Here is a 17,272-nt window from a genome sequence, read left to right as displayed (position 1 = left end):
ACTCTGTATCTGCGTTTTTCTAGCTAAATAAACTGTTTCAACTTAATTCAATTCAAATTGATATGCGTTTAATTTCCCAGCAGGCGTGGTCGTGGTCACGTGACCATACTAAAAGTCCGAAAACCTTACAAAGGGATGTACAGGGTACTGAATACGGATAGGATTATTTCAAGACATTTTATAACTATGCTCCAAAACAAAAACTCTGGAATGAATTTTAATTTGATGACTTTTATGTAAAAGCGAGGTAATAAGTATGGGGCGGGGGGAGGTGACAAAGGTGAGGTGGAGGCCAGCAGAAGAGGAATCGGACAAGAGAGTTACAGAATGTATTTAATGTTAAAATACTACCACGAACACGAACGATTAACTCATTATTACCCATTATCTGAAAATAGATGACAAGAACATAAAATAACAACCACATAATAATTTAGATCGGGTCAGAACAGCTTCTGTCGGTTTGTGTCTCTTGGAAAATATATGGTTTAAGGGTCACGTTCGTGGTTTTCATTTAACTTGGACTGATCTCACAGGTTGTTTTAACTTGTTTATGTGTGAGTCTGTTAGTGTGACTCCATACTTCAAAATGTTGGCGTGGAGAATATTCCTTTCTCTCATTTTAATACTACTATACCTGTCTGCCACTACACAAGGTATGATTATTAATTTCCAAAGGTTTCCGCAGAGATCAAATAAATAAGGTAAGCTGAGAAGAGAAGAATAACTGTAGTCTTGTACTATCACGTCCGCTTTAGGCTTTGTCCAGGTGTGGGCGGTGGTGCAACTCACCTACAGGTGTGGGGGTGGGTCCTACAGGTGTGGGGGTGGGTCCTACAGCCAAGTATTCTCTCCCAGCAGGAGGTCTAAAGGGTCATTCCAATATGTATATATTTTAAATATTTAGAAGCTGCCAACACGTACCTTTATATTGAGCCTTATAGAGGGCCTAGGGAGAAAGAAAAGCTAAAAATAATTGTAAAATTATCGTTTCGATCACGTACTTGCAAATTTTAGGATTTTAAGTTTTGGAATCTGTAGTTCAGACAATTCAGACACTTTTTTCTATAGCATTTCCATAAAAAAATCGATTGTTTTAGCCGATAAAATTACCAACAATTTTACTTCCTTAAAGTGGGCAGGGCTTTCAAGTAGAGGGAAAATGTGGGGTAAAATGCTTAAAAAAAAACGCGATTTTAATTTTCTTTTAAACCTGACCTAATGTTAACCAACCCTTAAAAATCCTATGCCAAAACAAAGTTTACCGGTATTATTTTACTTTAGGACATAGCGCTCCCAGAAGTTATAAACTACTAAAACATTTAGATTTCGCTCTTCTGAACATTTTGAACCCCATATATACCTGGCGGAAATGGATAATAGCGACACAATTGAATTTAATTTATTTTACGCAGTTTTCAGTCTTTGAGGAGATTTATCGGCACATCACGAATGCACAATAGACTGACATCATCCGGCCGTGACCAATGATGTATCGATATCACCACACAAATTTTTTTGACCAATCACATTTGATTTTGGTAAATTTGTATAAGCGCACCCAACTCTGTTAGAAAGTCAAAAATAAATTTTTCTAGTGTATTTGTGTGTGTTTAGACTGATTATGACCTTTATTTCTGACGGAAATTGGCCGGGTTTTTTTATTGATTTTTTTTTCATGGCAAAAAAAAAATAATGGTTAAGCGAATACAAAATACACAAAAAACACTAGAAAAACATAAACCTGGCCTGACCTAACCTAACTGACTCACCATATGATGGAATCACTTATTTCTTACCTTATTGGCCTGGTTCTCATTCGTCATTGGAGTTACCACAATGCCACATACTGTGGGGTTATGAGATATTGGTTCACACTCAGGATGGGATGGAGAAAGGAAACTCACAATGTGCTCACTGTATACATATTGTATTGGATGTACAATGCAGCTTGTTGCTGGGTAGGTAGCATGGTAATAAGCGTTGAGTAGAGAGAGCTGGGTGGTGAGGGTGCCCAGAGTGAGGGCCACACGGCTTGAGGGACGCCAAGGTCGCTGGCGGGAATGGCAGCCGCCAGGCTGGCGCGGAGGAGATGTTGCTTGCTGGTGGCACTGTGTAGAAAGAGAGGGTGGTCACAGCGGTGTCAGGCCTTATAAGGTGGGGGTAGGCGTGGGTAGACAGTTGACCCCCGCTCCGTGGGCGGCGCTGGAGGCATAGGCTGGGGAATTCGAGAAGGTTAGGTGCTTGTAGGGGAGGAATCCACTACAATACTCCCCTTCCCCTCCGGGCACGGCTGGAGGTTGGCAGAGTTGTGTGCCATATGTGAGGCGGAACGGTGAGGGCGTGGATGAGCCGGCCGCTAGGGGGGGGGGGCAACTCTGTCTAGGTACTCGGGATCTGTTGGAGGAAAGAGGGAGAAGAAGGGTTGTGGAGGCGATGAAAGTTGTGCTTCCCTCGCGACAGGTACAGAGTCCTCAGATGCGCCTGCTGGGATGTGTGGGCCTGGGTCAGGAGCAGAGGCTGCGTCAGCAGGAAGAGGTCCATGACAGCAGCAGGGTGCATGACAGCAGCAGGGCCCATGACAGCAGCAGGGCCCATGACAGCAGCAGGGTGCAGGACAGTAGCAGGGGGGTACCTGAGGGAGATGAGAGGGGTGTGTGGGTCCGCACTCAGGCGCATGGGCCGCGTCAGGAGGAGCGGCAGGGGGTATTGCTGGACCGGGGGCGGCATCTGAGGCAGGACGGGTGTGTTGGGGTCGGTAGGACGTGGTGCTTGGGGCAGGAAGAGGAGCGGCTGTCTGCTTAGAGTAGCAGAGCTGCTCTAGCGTGTCTAACCTGCGGTGTAGAGACAGTAGTTGTAGAGCCGATGAGAGCTGCCTCTGCGTGGGTAAGCCAGTCTTCCATGTTGCTTGAAGACTGGGAGAGTGATCAGTTTCTCCTCCATCCTGTGTGAGTGCGAATCTCCGGGGGTCACCATTTGTGGGGTTATGAGATATTGGTTAACACTCAGGATGGGATGGAGAAAAGAAACTCACAATGTGCTCACTGTATACACATTGTATTGGATGTACAATGCAGCTTGTTGCTGGGTAGGTAGCATGGTAATAAACGTTGAGTAGAGAGAGCTGGGTGGTGAGGGTGCCCAGAGGAGGGACACGCGGCTTGAGGGACGCCAAGGTCGCTGGCGGGAACGGCAGCCGCCAGGCTGGCGCGGAGGAGGAGGAGGTGTTGCTTGCTGGTGGCACTGTGTAGAAAGAGAGTGGTCACAGCGGTGTCAGGCCTTATAAGGCGGGGGTAGGCGTGGGTAGATAGTTGACCCCCGCTCCGTGGGCGGCGCTGGAGGCGTAGGCTGGGGAATTCGAGAAGATTCGGTGCTTGAAGGGGAGGAATCCACTACAATACTATAAGTTGGTCTTGACGATATTTACATTTGTTCTTGCACTTTGGACACTTTACTGAGGTCGGGAGAACACCATGAGATCAAAAAAATGCAATAGTTTCTTCAATTTTTTTTCCCCAAAAACTTGCAAGACTTCCACGGTCGTAAATTAATTTGAATTTTGAAATACGAGAGACCCAAAATAGAAATTGAATTTGATTGGGCCAAAAATACCACGAATTAAACCACAAATAATTTTAATTGGTTGCAAAAAAAAAAGCGCTTTTGATTGGCTGTGTGACTTGTACGGGAATGCATGCGCGTGATGATTTATGAAGGAGACACGTAGTGTGGGAGGTGAGGTAGGCGATAATGGCGGAAGATTAATGGAAGACAATATAGAAAATTTTGGATACTCTATCTCCGTTATTATACATTTGCGACGGTAATGTAATAGAAGAAAATTATCTTATAATTAGACGTCTTATTCAAATATGATAATAGATTAGGGGTAGGAATGTCGGGTGCGGAAATGCAATAATACCTTGATTTTTTCAAAGGAAGCTGCCCGGGTAATTTCATTGACCAGTCTCACAATGGCCGTGGTGGAGGTTGGTTGTCATTTGTGCTCATACAATTATTTTAAGTTTAATTCTGAGTTTTACGAGAAAGACGATCATTATATCCAATTCTTACGTATCTCTGGTCCTTTCACTTCTAACTAAGGTATTGTACTTTCGGACATGGCGCACCCCGAAGTTTTTAACTACTGAAACATTTAGGTTAGTTTAAGCGAAACCTACTGGGGGTCCAGGGGCAGAGCCCCCTGCTAGTGGTTTGGTTAGGTTAGGTAATTCGTTTTCGTTTTCTCCCCCACCCAAAACCCCCAATTTCCCAGGTTCTCCCCATCATTGTTGGGGGGAGGGCGAACCAGCAATTTCCGCCAAAAATGAAGATCAGATTCGTTTAATACACAACAAAATACACTGGTAAAACATATTGGTCAACCCCTAGGAACTCATGTAAAGATATGAACATTTACCAGGAGCCTAATAGGACCTGACCTAACCAACCAAAAGAATCCTACCTGACCTTACCAAACTTCTTAGCTGGGTGGGCTCTTCCCCCCAAACCCCCCCTCCCCATATTAAGCAGAAAGGGTTAATATTGATGAATGACCCACCGATGCATTATTTGTTTTCATGTTTATAGTCTTATTATATTTTCCTCAGTGAATTATGATATAATAATCTTTTTCTTTCTTGGAAATTGCTTTCTTTGGTAGATAATTAAGCTACTAGACATGCACTACCTTGTCTGGCGGCTGTTTTCATGTCCACAGAAAATATAAAATTACACCATACCAATGTATGTTCTTTCTGTTAAATATGCTGAGAGGTCCGGAGGGTGGAGCCCCACTGCTAGGAAGTTAGGTTGGTGAGGTCTTCTAACATGCTTCTGCCACTTGCTTTTCTTATCAGTTAAGGTTAAGTTAGGTTTAATTTAGAAATAACCCTTTTTTAATATATTTGCCAAAACTACAACAGTGTTCACTATAAAACTGAATGAAATTACAGCGTTTTAAAATTCGTTTTCTATGAAAAATCGGCGGTGGATCAGTCGTCAATAATTACCAACATAAGGTACACTGTACCTATTTGGTATTGCAGTTTCACTCCCAATTGGGTTACAGCAATTTTGGATTCACCAGAAGTTAAATCTCGTCAATTGCAATAACTTTTTCTCATACCACTTCTGTTGTAAATGGAATTGGTAGCAAAACTGCTATTTTACCACTTATTTTAGTGAAGAATCATATTAGGTCGAACATGGAATTTCATATTTCTATTTATATAGGGAGAAAGAGCAAAAAAGAAAAGAACAATACTTTATACTATTACATTTCCGGCACAAATGTTTATTTGTAGAGTATTTTAACCGATAAGACCTCCCAATTACCAACGAGATGGTAGTTCAAAGTGGGTAGGGCTTTGAAATTGAGGGGAAATGTTGGATAAAATACTGAAAAAAAAACCAAGTAATGACTAGGAATCACCAAATATTACTAAATTTGTTCCACAATATTAGTTGCTACAAAGTGTCAATGAAGTGCATCTTTAATTTTCATTTTGGGGGTAACTTCAGACATAGTATTAATGCTTTCAATGTTGTGGGTTTTTTTTTTTTCAGATTTAATTTTTCATTACCATGTCATAAGTGATAAAAACAAGATTGGAAAAGTTCTGCCAGAACCAGAACTTGATCAAAAGTACAGAATAATTTTGATGTTGATGTAGGGCTTTGGCTAAAGTAAATAAGCTCTAGTTTGAGTTTATTTTGTATTTATAATTTTGTAATGCATATATTAATATTCATTTTGTATTTCATTGGCCATGCCATGCCCTTAGCACCAACCTAACCATGTTGTAATATACAGGTTGAATCTCGATTTAACGGCACTGGATTTACCAACATCTCGCCTATAACTGCAAAATTCAGACATCGTGAATTTGAAGGCCCGCCCATAATTTCCACTAGTTCCTCTACCTGCTTCAATGCTCCCGCAGTGCTGCGATCAGTTTGTTTTGGCATTGAAGTCCAGCCGGTGTTGTGCTCATGTGATCACCTTAAATTTCAACTTTCTTTGCATCAATTATGGCCTCTAAGCAATCTGTCAACTTTGTGAAATCTATGGTGTTGGTTCCTCAACAATTTGTAATTTAAAGAACCAGGAAGGTAAACTCCTTTAAGTACAATGTGGACAGCGACACAAAGAAGGGAATGGAATCGCGAAGCACATGTAATCAGGGAAACACTAAGATTTAGAAAAGTGCTTGATACAATGGTTTCATCAGCGATCTCCCCCCATAGTTTGATTTAATGGCAATTTGGATTTAACAGCGTGGTCCAGGTCTCATCGGTGCTGTTAAACCCAAGTTCAACCTGTATTTTCTTTGGGTTAGGTTGGTTCATCTTTTCTCAGATGTGTCATAAAATGTAGAAGTCATTGGAAAAGACTTTACATGCATTAATATTTCTTAATGTTTAAAAGTTAATTAATGTCAAACATCTCTGTCATGACAACTACTGAAATTATTTGTTAAAAGGAAAATTGCCTTTGGATACAGTAATTAATGAAGAAAAAAGCAAAACCTACCGGTACCAGTATATAAAACATTTAATGGTATGGGTTTACAGTGGGGGAGGTTGGTGAAGTTATGTTAGATTTAATTAAGGTAAGCCTGATAAAGTTGGGTACAGGCAAAGGTAAGCCAGGTTACATTGGATACAGACCAAGGTAAATCAGGTGGATTTAGAGAAAATGAATCTAGGACACATTGAATGCAGGTTAGTTTTGGTTAGGTTACAATGTATTAAATTTTGATAAAGTATGGCTCTGCTGTGTTGGATTTAAGCAAAGTTAAGCTAGATTTAAATAGGTTGGTCAGGTCAATTTGGATTAAGGGGGAGTGCATTTTGGTTAGATTTAGGCTCAGTCAGGTTAGTTACATAGTAAAGTATACCGGGTATGTTTTTATCCAATACAGTACTGTACTCAGTGACTATTCCTTCTTTGCAGGCATAAAGTGTTGGTTCTGTAACAGTATGCTGGATCCTTTCTGCAGTGACCCATTTGATAACTCTACAGCCAACCCCAAGGACTGTAGCCTTGCTGAGGAGCTGCCTCACCTGCGTGGGGTCCCGGCCACCATGTGTCGCAAAATAAGAATGAAAGGTTGGTTAATCAGTATTTGTTTTATTTTTGTTTATTGTCACTGCAGGTATTTCTCAATTTATGATAACTATTTTATTTTTTTATAATGATTGTTCAAAATTTACAAGTTTTTAAGAAGGATATTTTATTTTTGAATTTTCAATACCCTATACATTACTGTACTTTTTTGGAGGACGGGTTGGAAAACATGTAATTACCCATTATATACATGTACAGTACAGTAAATCTAAAAAAGGTGAATGGCAAGTACCTGTACTTGGCATGCACCGGCTCCTGAATGTACTTGAACCTGCTCCAGTGTTGGTCAAGTCTGGCCTTGAAAGAGCTCACACTCGGTGCCGTCACAACACTTTCTGGCAGATTGTTCCAAGAGTTCACAACTCTCACTCCGAAAAAGTTTGCCCTCACAATTTTCTGGACCTGCGGTTTCTTCAACCCTGAGCTGTAACCCCTTGTGGGGCGAGCATCTGCCAGATCCAAGTAAGGACACTCGACTGAGTAGTGCCCCCTGAGATGCTTATACACCTCAATTAGGTTCCCCCTTGCCTGTCTGTAGTATAAGCTAGGCAAGTTCAGGCGCTCCAGTCTCTCAGGGTAGTTGAGGTGCCAAAGTGCAGGCACCAGTCTGGTGGCCCTCCTTTGAACATTTTCAACCAACTGACATTCCCTAGCATATCTCGGGGACCAGACGGGGTGACAGTACTCCAGATCGGGAAGCACATCACTCTTGATGATCGTTACGAGGGAAGGACCGTCTAGATATCTGAATGACCTAAAGACCTAATAATTTATTTGCCTGATTTACCTTCTTCTCGCAATGGCCCGAGAACTTCAGCTCATTGTCAACATACACACCTAGGTCCTTCTCACATTGTCTCAAATAGTGCAGTTTCTTCATCTCGTTGGGACATATGATACACCTCCTTACCGTTGGTACGCCCCAGGTGCATCCTCTTACACTTCATGACATTGAATGTCAGCAGTCATTTCTTCGACCATTCTTGGAGCCCACAGAGATCCTTCTGCAGCTCTTCACAGTCCGCATGGTTCTTGATTTCCCGAAATAACTTGGCGTCTTTTGCAAACATTTGTGTGGAGGAGTGTACAACGTCAGGCATGTCATTTATGAAACAAACAAACAACAGCGGGCACAATACACTGCCCTGTGGTACCCCACTTATAACAGGTACAGATGACGACTTCGTGCCATTAATCACCACACACTGCTTGCGGTCATATAGAAAGTTTCTATCCACGCTAGGACATTTCCCCGAATTCTGTACCCTTCCAGTTTCATTTTCAGCCTTCCGTGGGGTACACTGTCGAAAGCCTTGGCAAAATCTAGGTATATATTGTCGATATTACCACCCCGTTCCAGAATATGGGTCCAAATATCCAATACCTTGAGCAGTTATGTTAAGCAGGAGCGTCCCGGAATAAAACCGTGTTGGCAGTCCTTTACAAGGTTGTTTCGTAGTAGATGTTCCATGGCGGCATCTCTGATAATACTCTCAAGTACTTTACATACTATGCTGGTCAGGCTCATCGGTCTATATTTATTCATGGAGTGACGATCACCCTTCTTGAAGATAGGACTCACATGAGCCATTTTCCAATCTCTGGGGACCTTTTGTTTATCCAGGCATTTACTGTACTGAAAAGGATCTTCAAGGGCTCGGCAAGCTCGTGGCACAACTCTTTTAGCACTCTGGGATACACCATGTCAGGGCCAGGATTCTTATGAACCTTTAGCTTTGACAGTTTATTTCTTATACGTTCTTCTGTGAACACAATGTGGGTCAGTGCTGTGTCGAACCGTCTGTCCTCAAGCGAAGGAAGGTTAATTGCATCTTCTCTTGTGAACACCGAGGAAAAGAAGCTGTTCAATGCCTCAGCTTTATCCTGGTCAGAATCTGTGTAACTACCATCTTCAAGCCTCAGGTCTGATACTCCTACTCACATTTTTAATTTTGACTTTACATAGCGGTAAAACGCCTTTGGGTTTGACTTGACCTCGCTTGCAACCAGCCTCTGGAACTCCTTTTCTGCCCCTTACACTCTGCCTTTGCTTGGTTTCTGACTCTTGCATACATCCTCCTGTCCTGCTCATCTTTGACCTAACCCAAGTCTCGTATTCCTAGAGGCACTGGGTTAGGTCTTAAGTATGTATTTATCTATCAAATGTGTCACTTTACTAGTTATGATATTCAGCATCATGTGACTCAGTGCTCTTGTAAGGACAATCAGCCACCACCCCTCACCTTGAGGGTAGGGGAGATAAAGGACACACACCGTACGTCATAAGTTTATATATCTCTCTCTCTCTCTCTCTCTCTCTCTCTCTCTCTCTCTCTCTCTCTCTCATGTTTTGTTGTGAACAAAATAAGTAAATCAATAATTCATATATAAAGAAAATATGAAAAGGAGTCAATACAGTGGTCCCTCGGTTATCGAATTAGCTCCCATTAGGATTTTCAGTTCGATTAACGAAATCCTTACGACAAACACGTTTTGTTGTGCGCATCAGCTGATCGGCTAGTCCGCCAATACAGTAATTGGTTCTGTGTTTACATTCGTTTCCAGTGGGATAAATATCAAGAAGTTGGTCTCTTAAATATTTCTGCATTTTTTATATTAAAATTATTGGTCATTCTGAAATTTAGTTAACATATTGGATAATATAGACAGTACAGGGAACAATTTTGTGCGCCCTTCAGCTGATTGAATCACCCAACAACGCTTCTCAGTTTAACTTTGTTTAACTTTGAACATCGATTTTGTTGGTCTGTTGAATATTTTTGCATTTTTACAATAAAATTATTGGTCATTCTGAAATTTAGTTCACATATTGATAATATACAGTGCAGAAATTATTATGAAAAATGAAGAAGGCATTAGAACCAATGCACTCTGTAAAGAATATGGCATGTCATCATCGACTGCCTCTACAATCAGCTGTTTGATATGTAAACAAAGCTGCCAGGCATACGACATACACACCTCAAAGTAAGTTAAAATATAGTATTCTATTATTTTTATTTATTATTATACAGTATACTGTACAGTACAGTACTGTATTTAGTTTATATTTAATGTTTTGTTAATTCTCTTACTGGTATACAGTACAGTTGAGTCTGGATTTGCGCGGTTTTGGTTTACGCGTTTGGTCATTTACTCGGTGCCTTGCCAGAATTGAAATGCTTGATTTACGCTGTAAGTTTGGTCATTTACGCGGAGAGCATCTGGCGGTCCTGCCGCACCATGCCATTTTTGGATTCAAACCTCCCGCCATGCTTGGGTAAGCGGCGCGAGTAAGGTTGTTCAGTGTATGTCTCTGTTGCGTTATCGGTGATGTCATATGACGTATCGGACTGTGATTGGGCCACGCATCCTTACCTCCCTCCTCCACTAGCTGTGATTGGTTTAATGTAATATGATGTGCCCTGCCACGGGAGGGAAGAACCCGCTTGGCCGTGTCAGTTGCTCTCCTCCCAGTCACCCCGTGTATACAGTGATCCCTCGGTTAACGAGTGCCTCAGTTTACGAGATTTCGGTTAACTATTTACCTCCCATAAGATTCTTAACTTCGGTTAACGAGCAATCCCTCGATTAGCGATTTTTTACGAGCCGACTTCAACATGTTTTTGCTTGCATTTGGCGGTCCACCAGCTGTAGTATTAGTCTGCCAATACAGTAATTGGTTTTAGGGCTTAAATTCCTTACTATTTTAGTAAATATCAAGAAGTTTATACTATTCAATAATTTTAAAAGTTTAATAATTAACTTTTTTAGTCATTTTAAAAATTATTGAACATAATTGAAGGTCAAGAAACTAGTTTCTGGCATGCCATCCAGCCTGTTAACACACCAGACAGGTGTTAGTCTCTCTCTGTTTTCAGTGGAGGTAACATCTTGCTTGAAACTCTCTTCAACTAAATGCTTTTTTTCTATATTTCCAAGCAAATTATTGGTCATTTTGAAATTTATTTTACATATTGACAATATATAATGCAGTGCAGTGTTGATTTAAAGAAAATAATCTTGAATTACACCAAGAGAACTAAAATTTTATGGGTGAAATGGTGCCATGGGGTGACTTCTCTTCCACCCCAATGCCTTCTCTTCTCCCTTCTCCTCCACCCCCATTCTAATTCCCATCATCATCATGATCATCCAGGAGCCTTCTACATACACACCTCAAAGTAAGTGAACTTTTCTACCTTTTTTGTTGAATTTAGGCAATTTTCGGTGAGCTGGAACCAATTACCCAAAAACCCATTGAAACAATGGTTTCGGTTAACGAGTTTTTCGGTTAACGAGCAACCTGCTGGAACGGATTGTGCTCGTTAACCAAGGGACCACTGTACTGTGTTCTATTGTTCAGATAATCTCGCTAATCTCGTAAGAATGGCTTCCACTGGACCCCCACCACCACAGAAAAACCTTGCATTACCTGGATCCAGCCGCCCTAAGCCAAAGAAGATACGACATGCCCTAAGTTACGAAGTGAAGTACAAGATCCTACAAGATTTAGAAAAAGGAACGAGACAGGTTGATTTGGCGCGCCAGCATGGCGTGAACGAATCTACGATCAGGACGATCAAGAAGGATGCAGCCAAGATAAAAGAACACATGAACATCACATTGCATGCATCAGTTATTCCAGAGTTTCTTGCATCAAGTGGAAAAACAAGGTGTAAAAGGAGATTCATCCCAGACCCACCGAGCGTGATCTTGAGCAGGTGTGGGACGTGCTTGAAGTGTAGGCAGTGTAGGGGGTTGCCGAACAGCTCCTTGTGCCACCCGCTGACTACTATCAAAGGACTGACCATCTCCTTGACTATCTGATTGAACAACCTCTCTCTCTCTCTCAGTGAATGCTCTGTGCTACTGTTAGAGTTTTTTCTTTCTACCCAAGGAGGAACTTTGCTTACCACGCTGTTTCCTTTTAGAACTTGGTCCAGGCTGGGGATCATATTCATCAGTATCACTTGAACATGATATATTATGCTCCTTACCTCTTGATTCTTTCAAAAGATCCCTCTCATAATCCCTTTCACTATCATCAGAGAGAGCATCTGAATCAGTATCAATTTTATCCATTAGATCAAGAAAGTAATTATCATGCCCCGACCAAATCTCATACTGCTCTGTGACATCATGAAACAATACTGATGTGTCTGTGGTATATGGAAACAAAAACAACCCACACAGTTGGCAACACTCGTTATCAGCTACGAGAAACCACTTTGTAGGTAGTAGACAGCTACCAAACAGGGAGGTACACTGCCTGGGAAGATATTGGAAGCATAATGTGTTGTCTAATGGTAGACCCTGCTGCTATATGGCATCACAAAAATTGTGACCAAGTCCCAGGTTGCTGATCTGACTTTCTGCCTCATTTACACACAATTGCAGGGTCTCAATTGTTTCTCTTACTATTGACAACACAACATACATATACAGTATAGTCTCGATTTACGTGGTCAATTAAACCCAGGGAGGTCCGCGTAAAACGAGGAACGCGTAAGCGAAATAACAGAACATATGGGATTAATTGAAATAGAGACTGGGCCAACCCCCAAACTACGGGTACACTTTTTCCGACACAATACGTACGTTGTAGTAAAAATAACATCTTAATTTTATGATGGTATGCACACACAATTAATATTTAAGAGATAATATCAATAATATTAGGTTTTTTAACACTTATATTAGTAGAAGAGATGGTTGGGTACACGGGGATGGGGGGTTGGTTCTGAGGCAGAGGGCAGATTAGTGGCCCTCACCTGTATCACTATCCACCACAGAGGCTTGCAGGGCCTCTTTGTCAAACCCCTCAAAGTCCATATCCTCACTATCACTGACTTGGGCTGGCTGTGGTGGGTGGCGGGTGAAGAACTCGGTAATGTTTTGTTGACTGTGCGACCTTGTGCGCACCCTGCCCGCACCGCTTCCCGTGTAAATAAAAATTGTCGGTCTGGCAAGGTGCCGCGTGAACGAAGTCCGCATAAATCGAGACTAAGCTGTATTGTTTCTCACTACAGTACTAATTGATTTTTTTTCTTTATGGTTCTTTATTATTATTATTTTTGTTATTATTTTATTGTTATTTTTATCATTATTATTTTATTATTTATAATTTTGTATTTTTATTATAAATTTTATTTATCTGAATTATTATTATTATTATTATTAATAATAATAATAATAATAATAATAATATTATTAATATTATTATTATTATTATTATTGCTGCTACATTTTTGCCCCCCAGGCCCGGATGTGGGTCAGTGACCTGTGCCCGGTTGGGCTAATCCCTGTAAAAAACAAACAAAAGAACTCCTCTCTGCACCACCACATTGGAGCGGGTAATTTAAACGCCAGATCACATATACGTGGCACCCATTGTCTACAGAAAAAACTCAGTGGCACGTATACGTGACACCCGAGGCGAAAGGGTTAATCTTTCTTTAATTTGTTTTTGTCACAATGTTCCTTCATGTATGGGTTTTGTCTCTGTAAAAGTAAATTGTGCATTTATTTTCTTTTACAAGTTAATGGTCATTGGCGCTACAAGAGAGACTGTGCACGACTTGGCGAGTCTGGCGTTGGAGGAGACGCTCGCTACTGTATATATCGGACAGGAACCTTCAACATCCACATGGAATACTGCACCTGTAATGATAAAGATGGCTGTAATCCTGCTGCTGATGCTCGGCCCAGCATTCCTCTTGTGTTTACGGTATCTACTGGGGTGTTGATGTTTATTGGAAGATGGCTACTTCGGTAATACAGTACTGGACAATACATACAAGAACCATTCCTTCTTTTACACAAAACAGTACTTAGTTATTTGAGGCTGTAACTTTGTGCCTAAAGAACATGTTTGTAACTGAAATGAAATGAAATTCATGAAAAATTGTATTGATGTAGCTATTGATATTTTTTACAAAGTATTCTTCACATTCATCTTATGGCTTTAAGAAAATTGAATACACTACGTGATATAGACATGTACTGCCATGTAGATTTATGCATTGATAGTCATTACTATTTTTTTATCCTACATCTTAAAGTATAAGTATCGGCAACATAATTTTAATTTTTATGTTAAACTGTACTCATACCTGTATTCATAACTATCATAAATTTAGATTTTATGATAGAACACATATGATAGAACACATACAGTATACTGAAAAAAAGGTACATTCAGATGGAATCAATTACAATGATAGACAAATAGCATCAAACATAGATGTTAGCTGTCTCCCAAGGTGTTACCACTCCAGCTGGAGTATTAGAGCCTACAAATATTCAGTACAACAAGAAATAGCAATACTGTACTGTGATGGCATACACAGACAAGGTGTTTGTTCTGCCATTCCGTGTACATCAGAAAGCAATATGTTTTGCAGTTTTTAAGTTATATGAATCAGTTGATTGCTGAAGGTCTCATCCCTATAAATTAAGTTGAACATTGAGGGTCCCTTTAATACAAGTACAGTACTTGTACATCCAGATATTTTTACATTGTTGGCAGCAAAGGTTAGGAGAAGCCTTAAACTTAACTCACGAAAGTTCATATAAAGTACTGTACTGTATTGTAATTTGGATTTTTGGTAGTACAGTATTACTCTTAAAGAGTAAAGCAGGTAAAAGTGTACATTTGTTTGCAACTTGTTAAGAGTGTATTTGATTGGTTCAAGAGGTTAAGAAGTGTCACTATGCTCATTCTAATTCACAGACTTTTTTTTTACGGGGATTAGCCCACCTAGGCATACGTCAGGGTCTGGGGGGGAGGGGAACGAAAAAGAAAATGAATCATAAATAAATACAGAAATGGAAAAAATAAAACAAATCAAAAGTGAAAAACGATATTTACGGTACTGTATGTTGTGTTGTCAAAGTAAGAGAAACAATTGAGACCCTGCAATTGTGTGTAAATGAGGCAGAAAGTCAGTCAGATCAGCACCCTGGGACTTGTTCACATTTGTGATGCCATGTGGCAGCAGGGTCTACCATAAGACAACACATTATGCTTCCAATTTCTTCCCAGGCGGTAGTGCAGTACTGTACTTCCCTGTTTGATAGCTGCCTACTACCTGATAAGACTAGCATACCCCTGTACTGTTATATGGCATCTAGTACAGTATTAAAATATGTTACCGACAAATGTCGTGGTTGAGTGTTCTTAATTAATTCTGACATACATTAATAAAACCCAGTCAACAAGCACCAATTTACCCTCACTTGATGTCAAGAGTGTGTAAATGACTGCCAGCAATATATATGAGAAATACTGGTGTAATTTTATAGCTTCATGACTCATTTATATTAACCAGTCCCCAAGGTGTTATACCAAGGATAATGTAAAGGTTCTGTAATATTCTGAAGATCAAGACACCTCTGAAATGATCTCATTGGAGAAGTCTCTTGTGATGCACTAAAATTTTAATTTATATATATATATATATATATATTAATACTGTACTGTATACGGTTATATAAAATCTAACTGGAAGTCTTCAACTGCTGCTTCTAATGTTACAAAAGTTTTGAAGTTTGTTGATCAAGAATTTTGCCAGGAATGTTTAAAACAATTAAGACAGGCATGGTGAAGGTAAAGCTGAAACCATTTTTGGTGGTTCCTGACTAAATTTTGTGGGAGTAACTCTACATGCAGACAAAGTCATGAAGGAAGTAAGGCATAAAATATATAGTTGAATAATAAACCAAGGTAATTGCTTTTTTGCAGAAGAAGTTTTGAAATACTGTACTCTGTTTATCAGCACAGGTAATCCTCACTTAAATGTTTGAGATGTTGCTCTAGTGTTTGCACATTGTATTTCTTTAATAAATATATAAACTGAGGAATACCTGTAATGTATTGGGTAAATCTGGATTAGATGATGGTTATAAATATTGCTTCTAAGCTTTATAAACTGAATTCTTGGCAACTATATGTTTCTTAAATGTAAGAATGAGTACATGTGCTTGTGAAAAATACTGGTAATTTTACCGAATGAAATAATACCCATTATGGGTTGCATCATTAGGCCTTTATCCTAGATACTCTTAACTCTCTTCAGTCTAGGTGACAGTGCGACCATTATAATACTATAGAGATGAATTTGGAATCAAAACATTACTCTTTTGCTTTGAGAAAAATTAAATATAATTATTGACTTGCATCTTCAGGATCCACAAAACTGGAAGATAAGAGACTTGTTTATCAGATGGCTAGCCCACCCGGGCACAGAATCATTTTTAATGACCCGCATCAAGGCTTGGGGGGCGAAAATATAATAAAATAATAATTATGATGATGATAATAATAGTAATAAAATTAATAAAAATATAAAATAAAATAACAATTATAATAAAAGAAAATAATATATATTTTTTAATTATAAATAGTAATACCCCCTGTAATAATAGAGCCATAATTAAATACAAAAATAAAAATATCAAGTGAGAAATGATATATGTATGTTGTTTTGTCAATAGTAAGAGACAATTGAGACCCTGCAATTGTGTGTAAATGAGGCAAAAAGTCTGATGAGCAACCTGGGACTTGGGTCACAATTTTTTTGATGCCATATGGCAGCAGGGTCTACCTTTAGACAACACATTATGCTTCCAATATCTTCCCAGGCGGTAGTAGTACCTCCCTGTTTGATAACTGCCGACTAACCTATAGGTTATGGTAGTAGCATATATATATATATATATATATATATATATATATATATATATATATATATATATATATATATATATATATATATATATATATATATATATATATATATATATATATATATATATATATACATATATACATATATATATACATACATACATATATATATACATACATACATACATATATACAGTAGTACCCTGATTTACGCGGTCAATTGAACCCATGGGGTACCGCGTAAAGTGAACAACAGAACATATGGGATTAATTCCAATAGAGACTGGGCCGACCCCCAAACTCCACTTTTTCAGACACAATACCTACGTTGTAGTAAAAATAACATCTTAATTTTATGATGGTATGCCCGCACAATTAATAATTTAAGAGAAATATCAATAATATTAGGTTTTTTCACACTTACATTAGTAGAAAAGATGGCTGGGCAC

At 39.5% G+C, this 17,272-nt stretch overlaps 1 protein-coding gene across 1 annotated transcript; it reads left to right on the top strand.

Moving 5' to 3' along the window:
• Positions 1-546: 546 nt before the first annotated feature.
• On the top strand, positions 547-15,993 carry LOC121863293. The gene is made up of 3 exons (XM_042361882.1): positions 547-656; positions 6,959-7,114; positions 13,675-15,993. Exons 1-3 carry the CDS (start codon positions 554-556, stop codon positions 13,908-13,910), a joined length of 495 nt encoding a protein of 164 aa, XP_042217816.1. The 5' UTR covers positions 547-553; the 3' UTR covers positions 13,911-15,993.
• The last annotated feature ends 1,279 nt before the right edge of the window (positions 15,994-17,272 follow it).

This window comes from Homarus americanus, unplaced genomic scaffold, assembly GCF_018991925.1.
Source record: "Homarus americanus isolate GMGI-L3 unplaced genomic scaffold, GMGI_Hamer_2.0 scaffold46197, whole genome shotgun sequence".
Taxonomy (NCBI): Eukaryota; Metazoa; Arthropoda; class Malacostraca; order Decapoda; family Nephropidae; genus Homarus; species Homarus americanus.
This window is presented reverse-complemented; position numbering and strand designations above follow the sequence as displayed.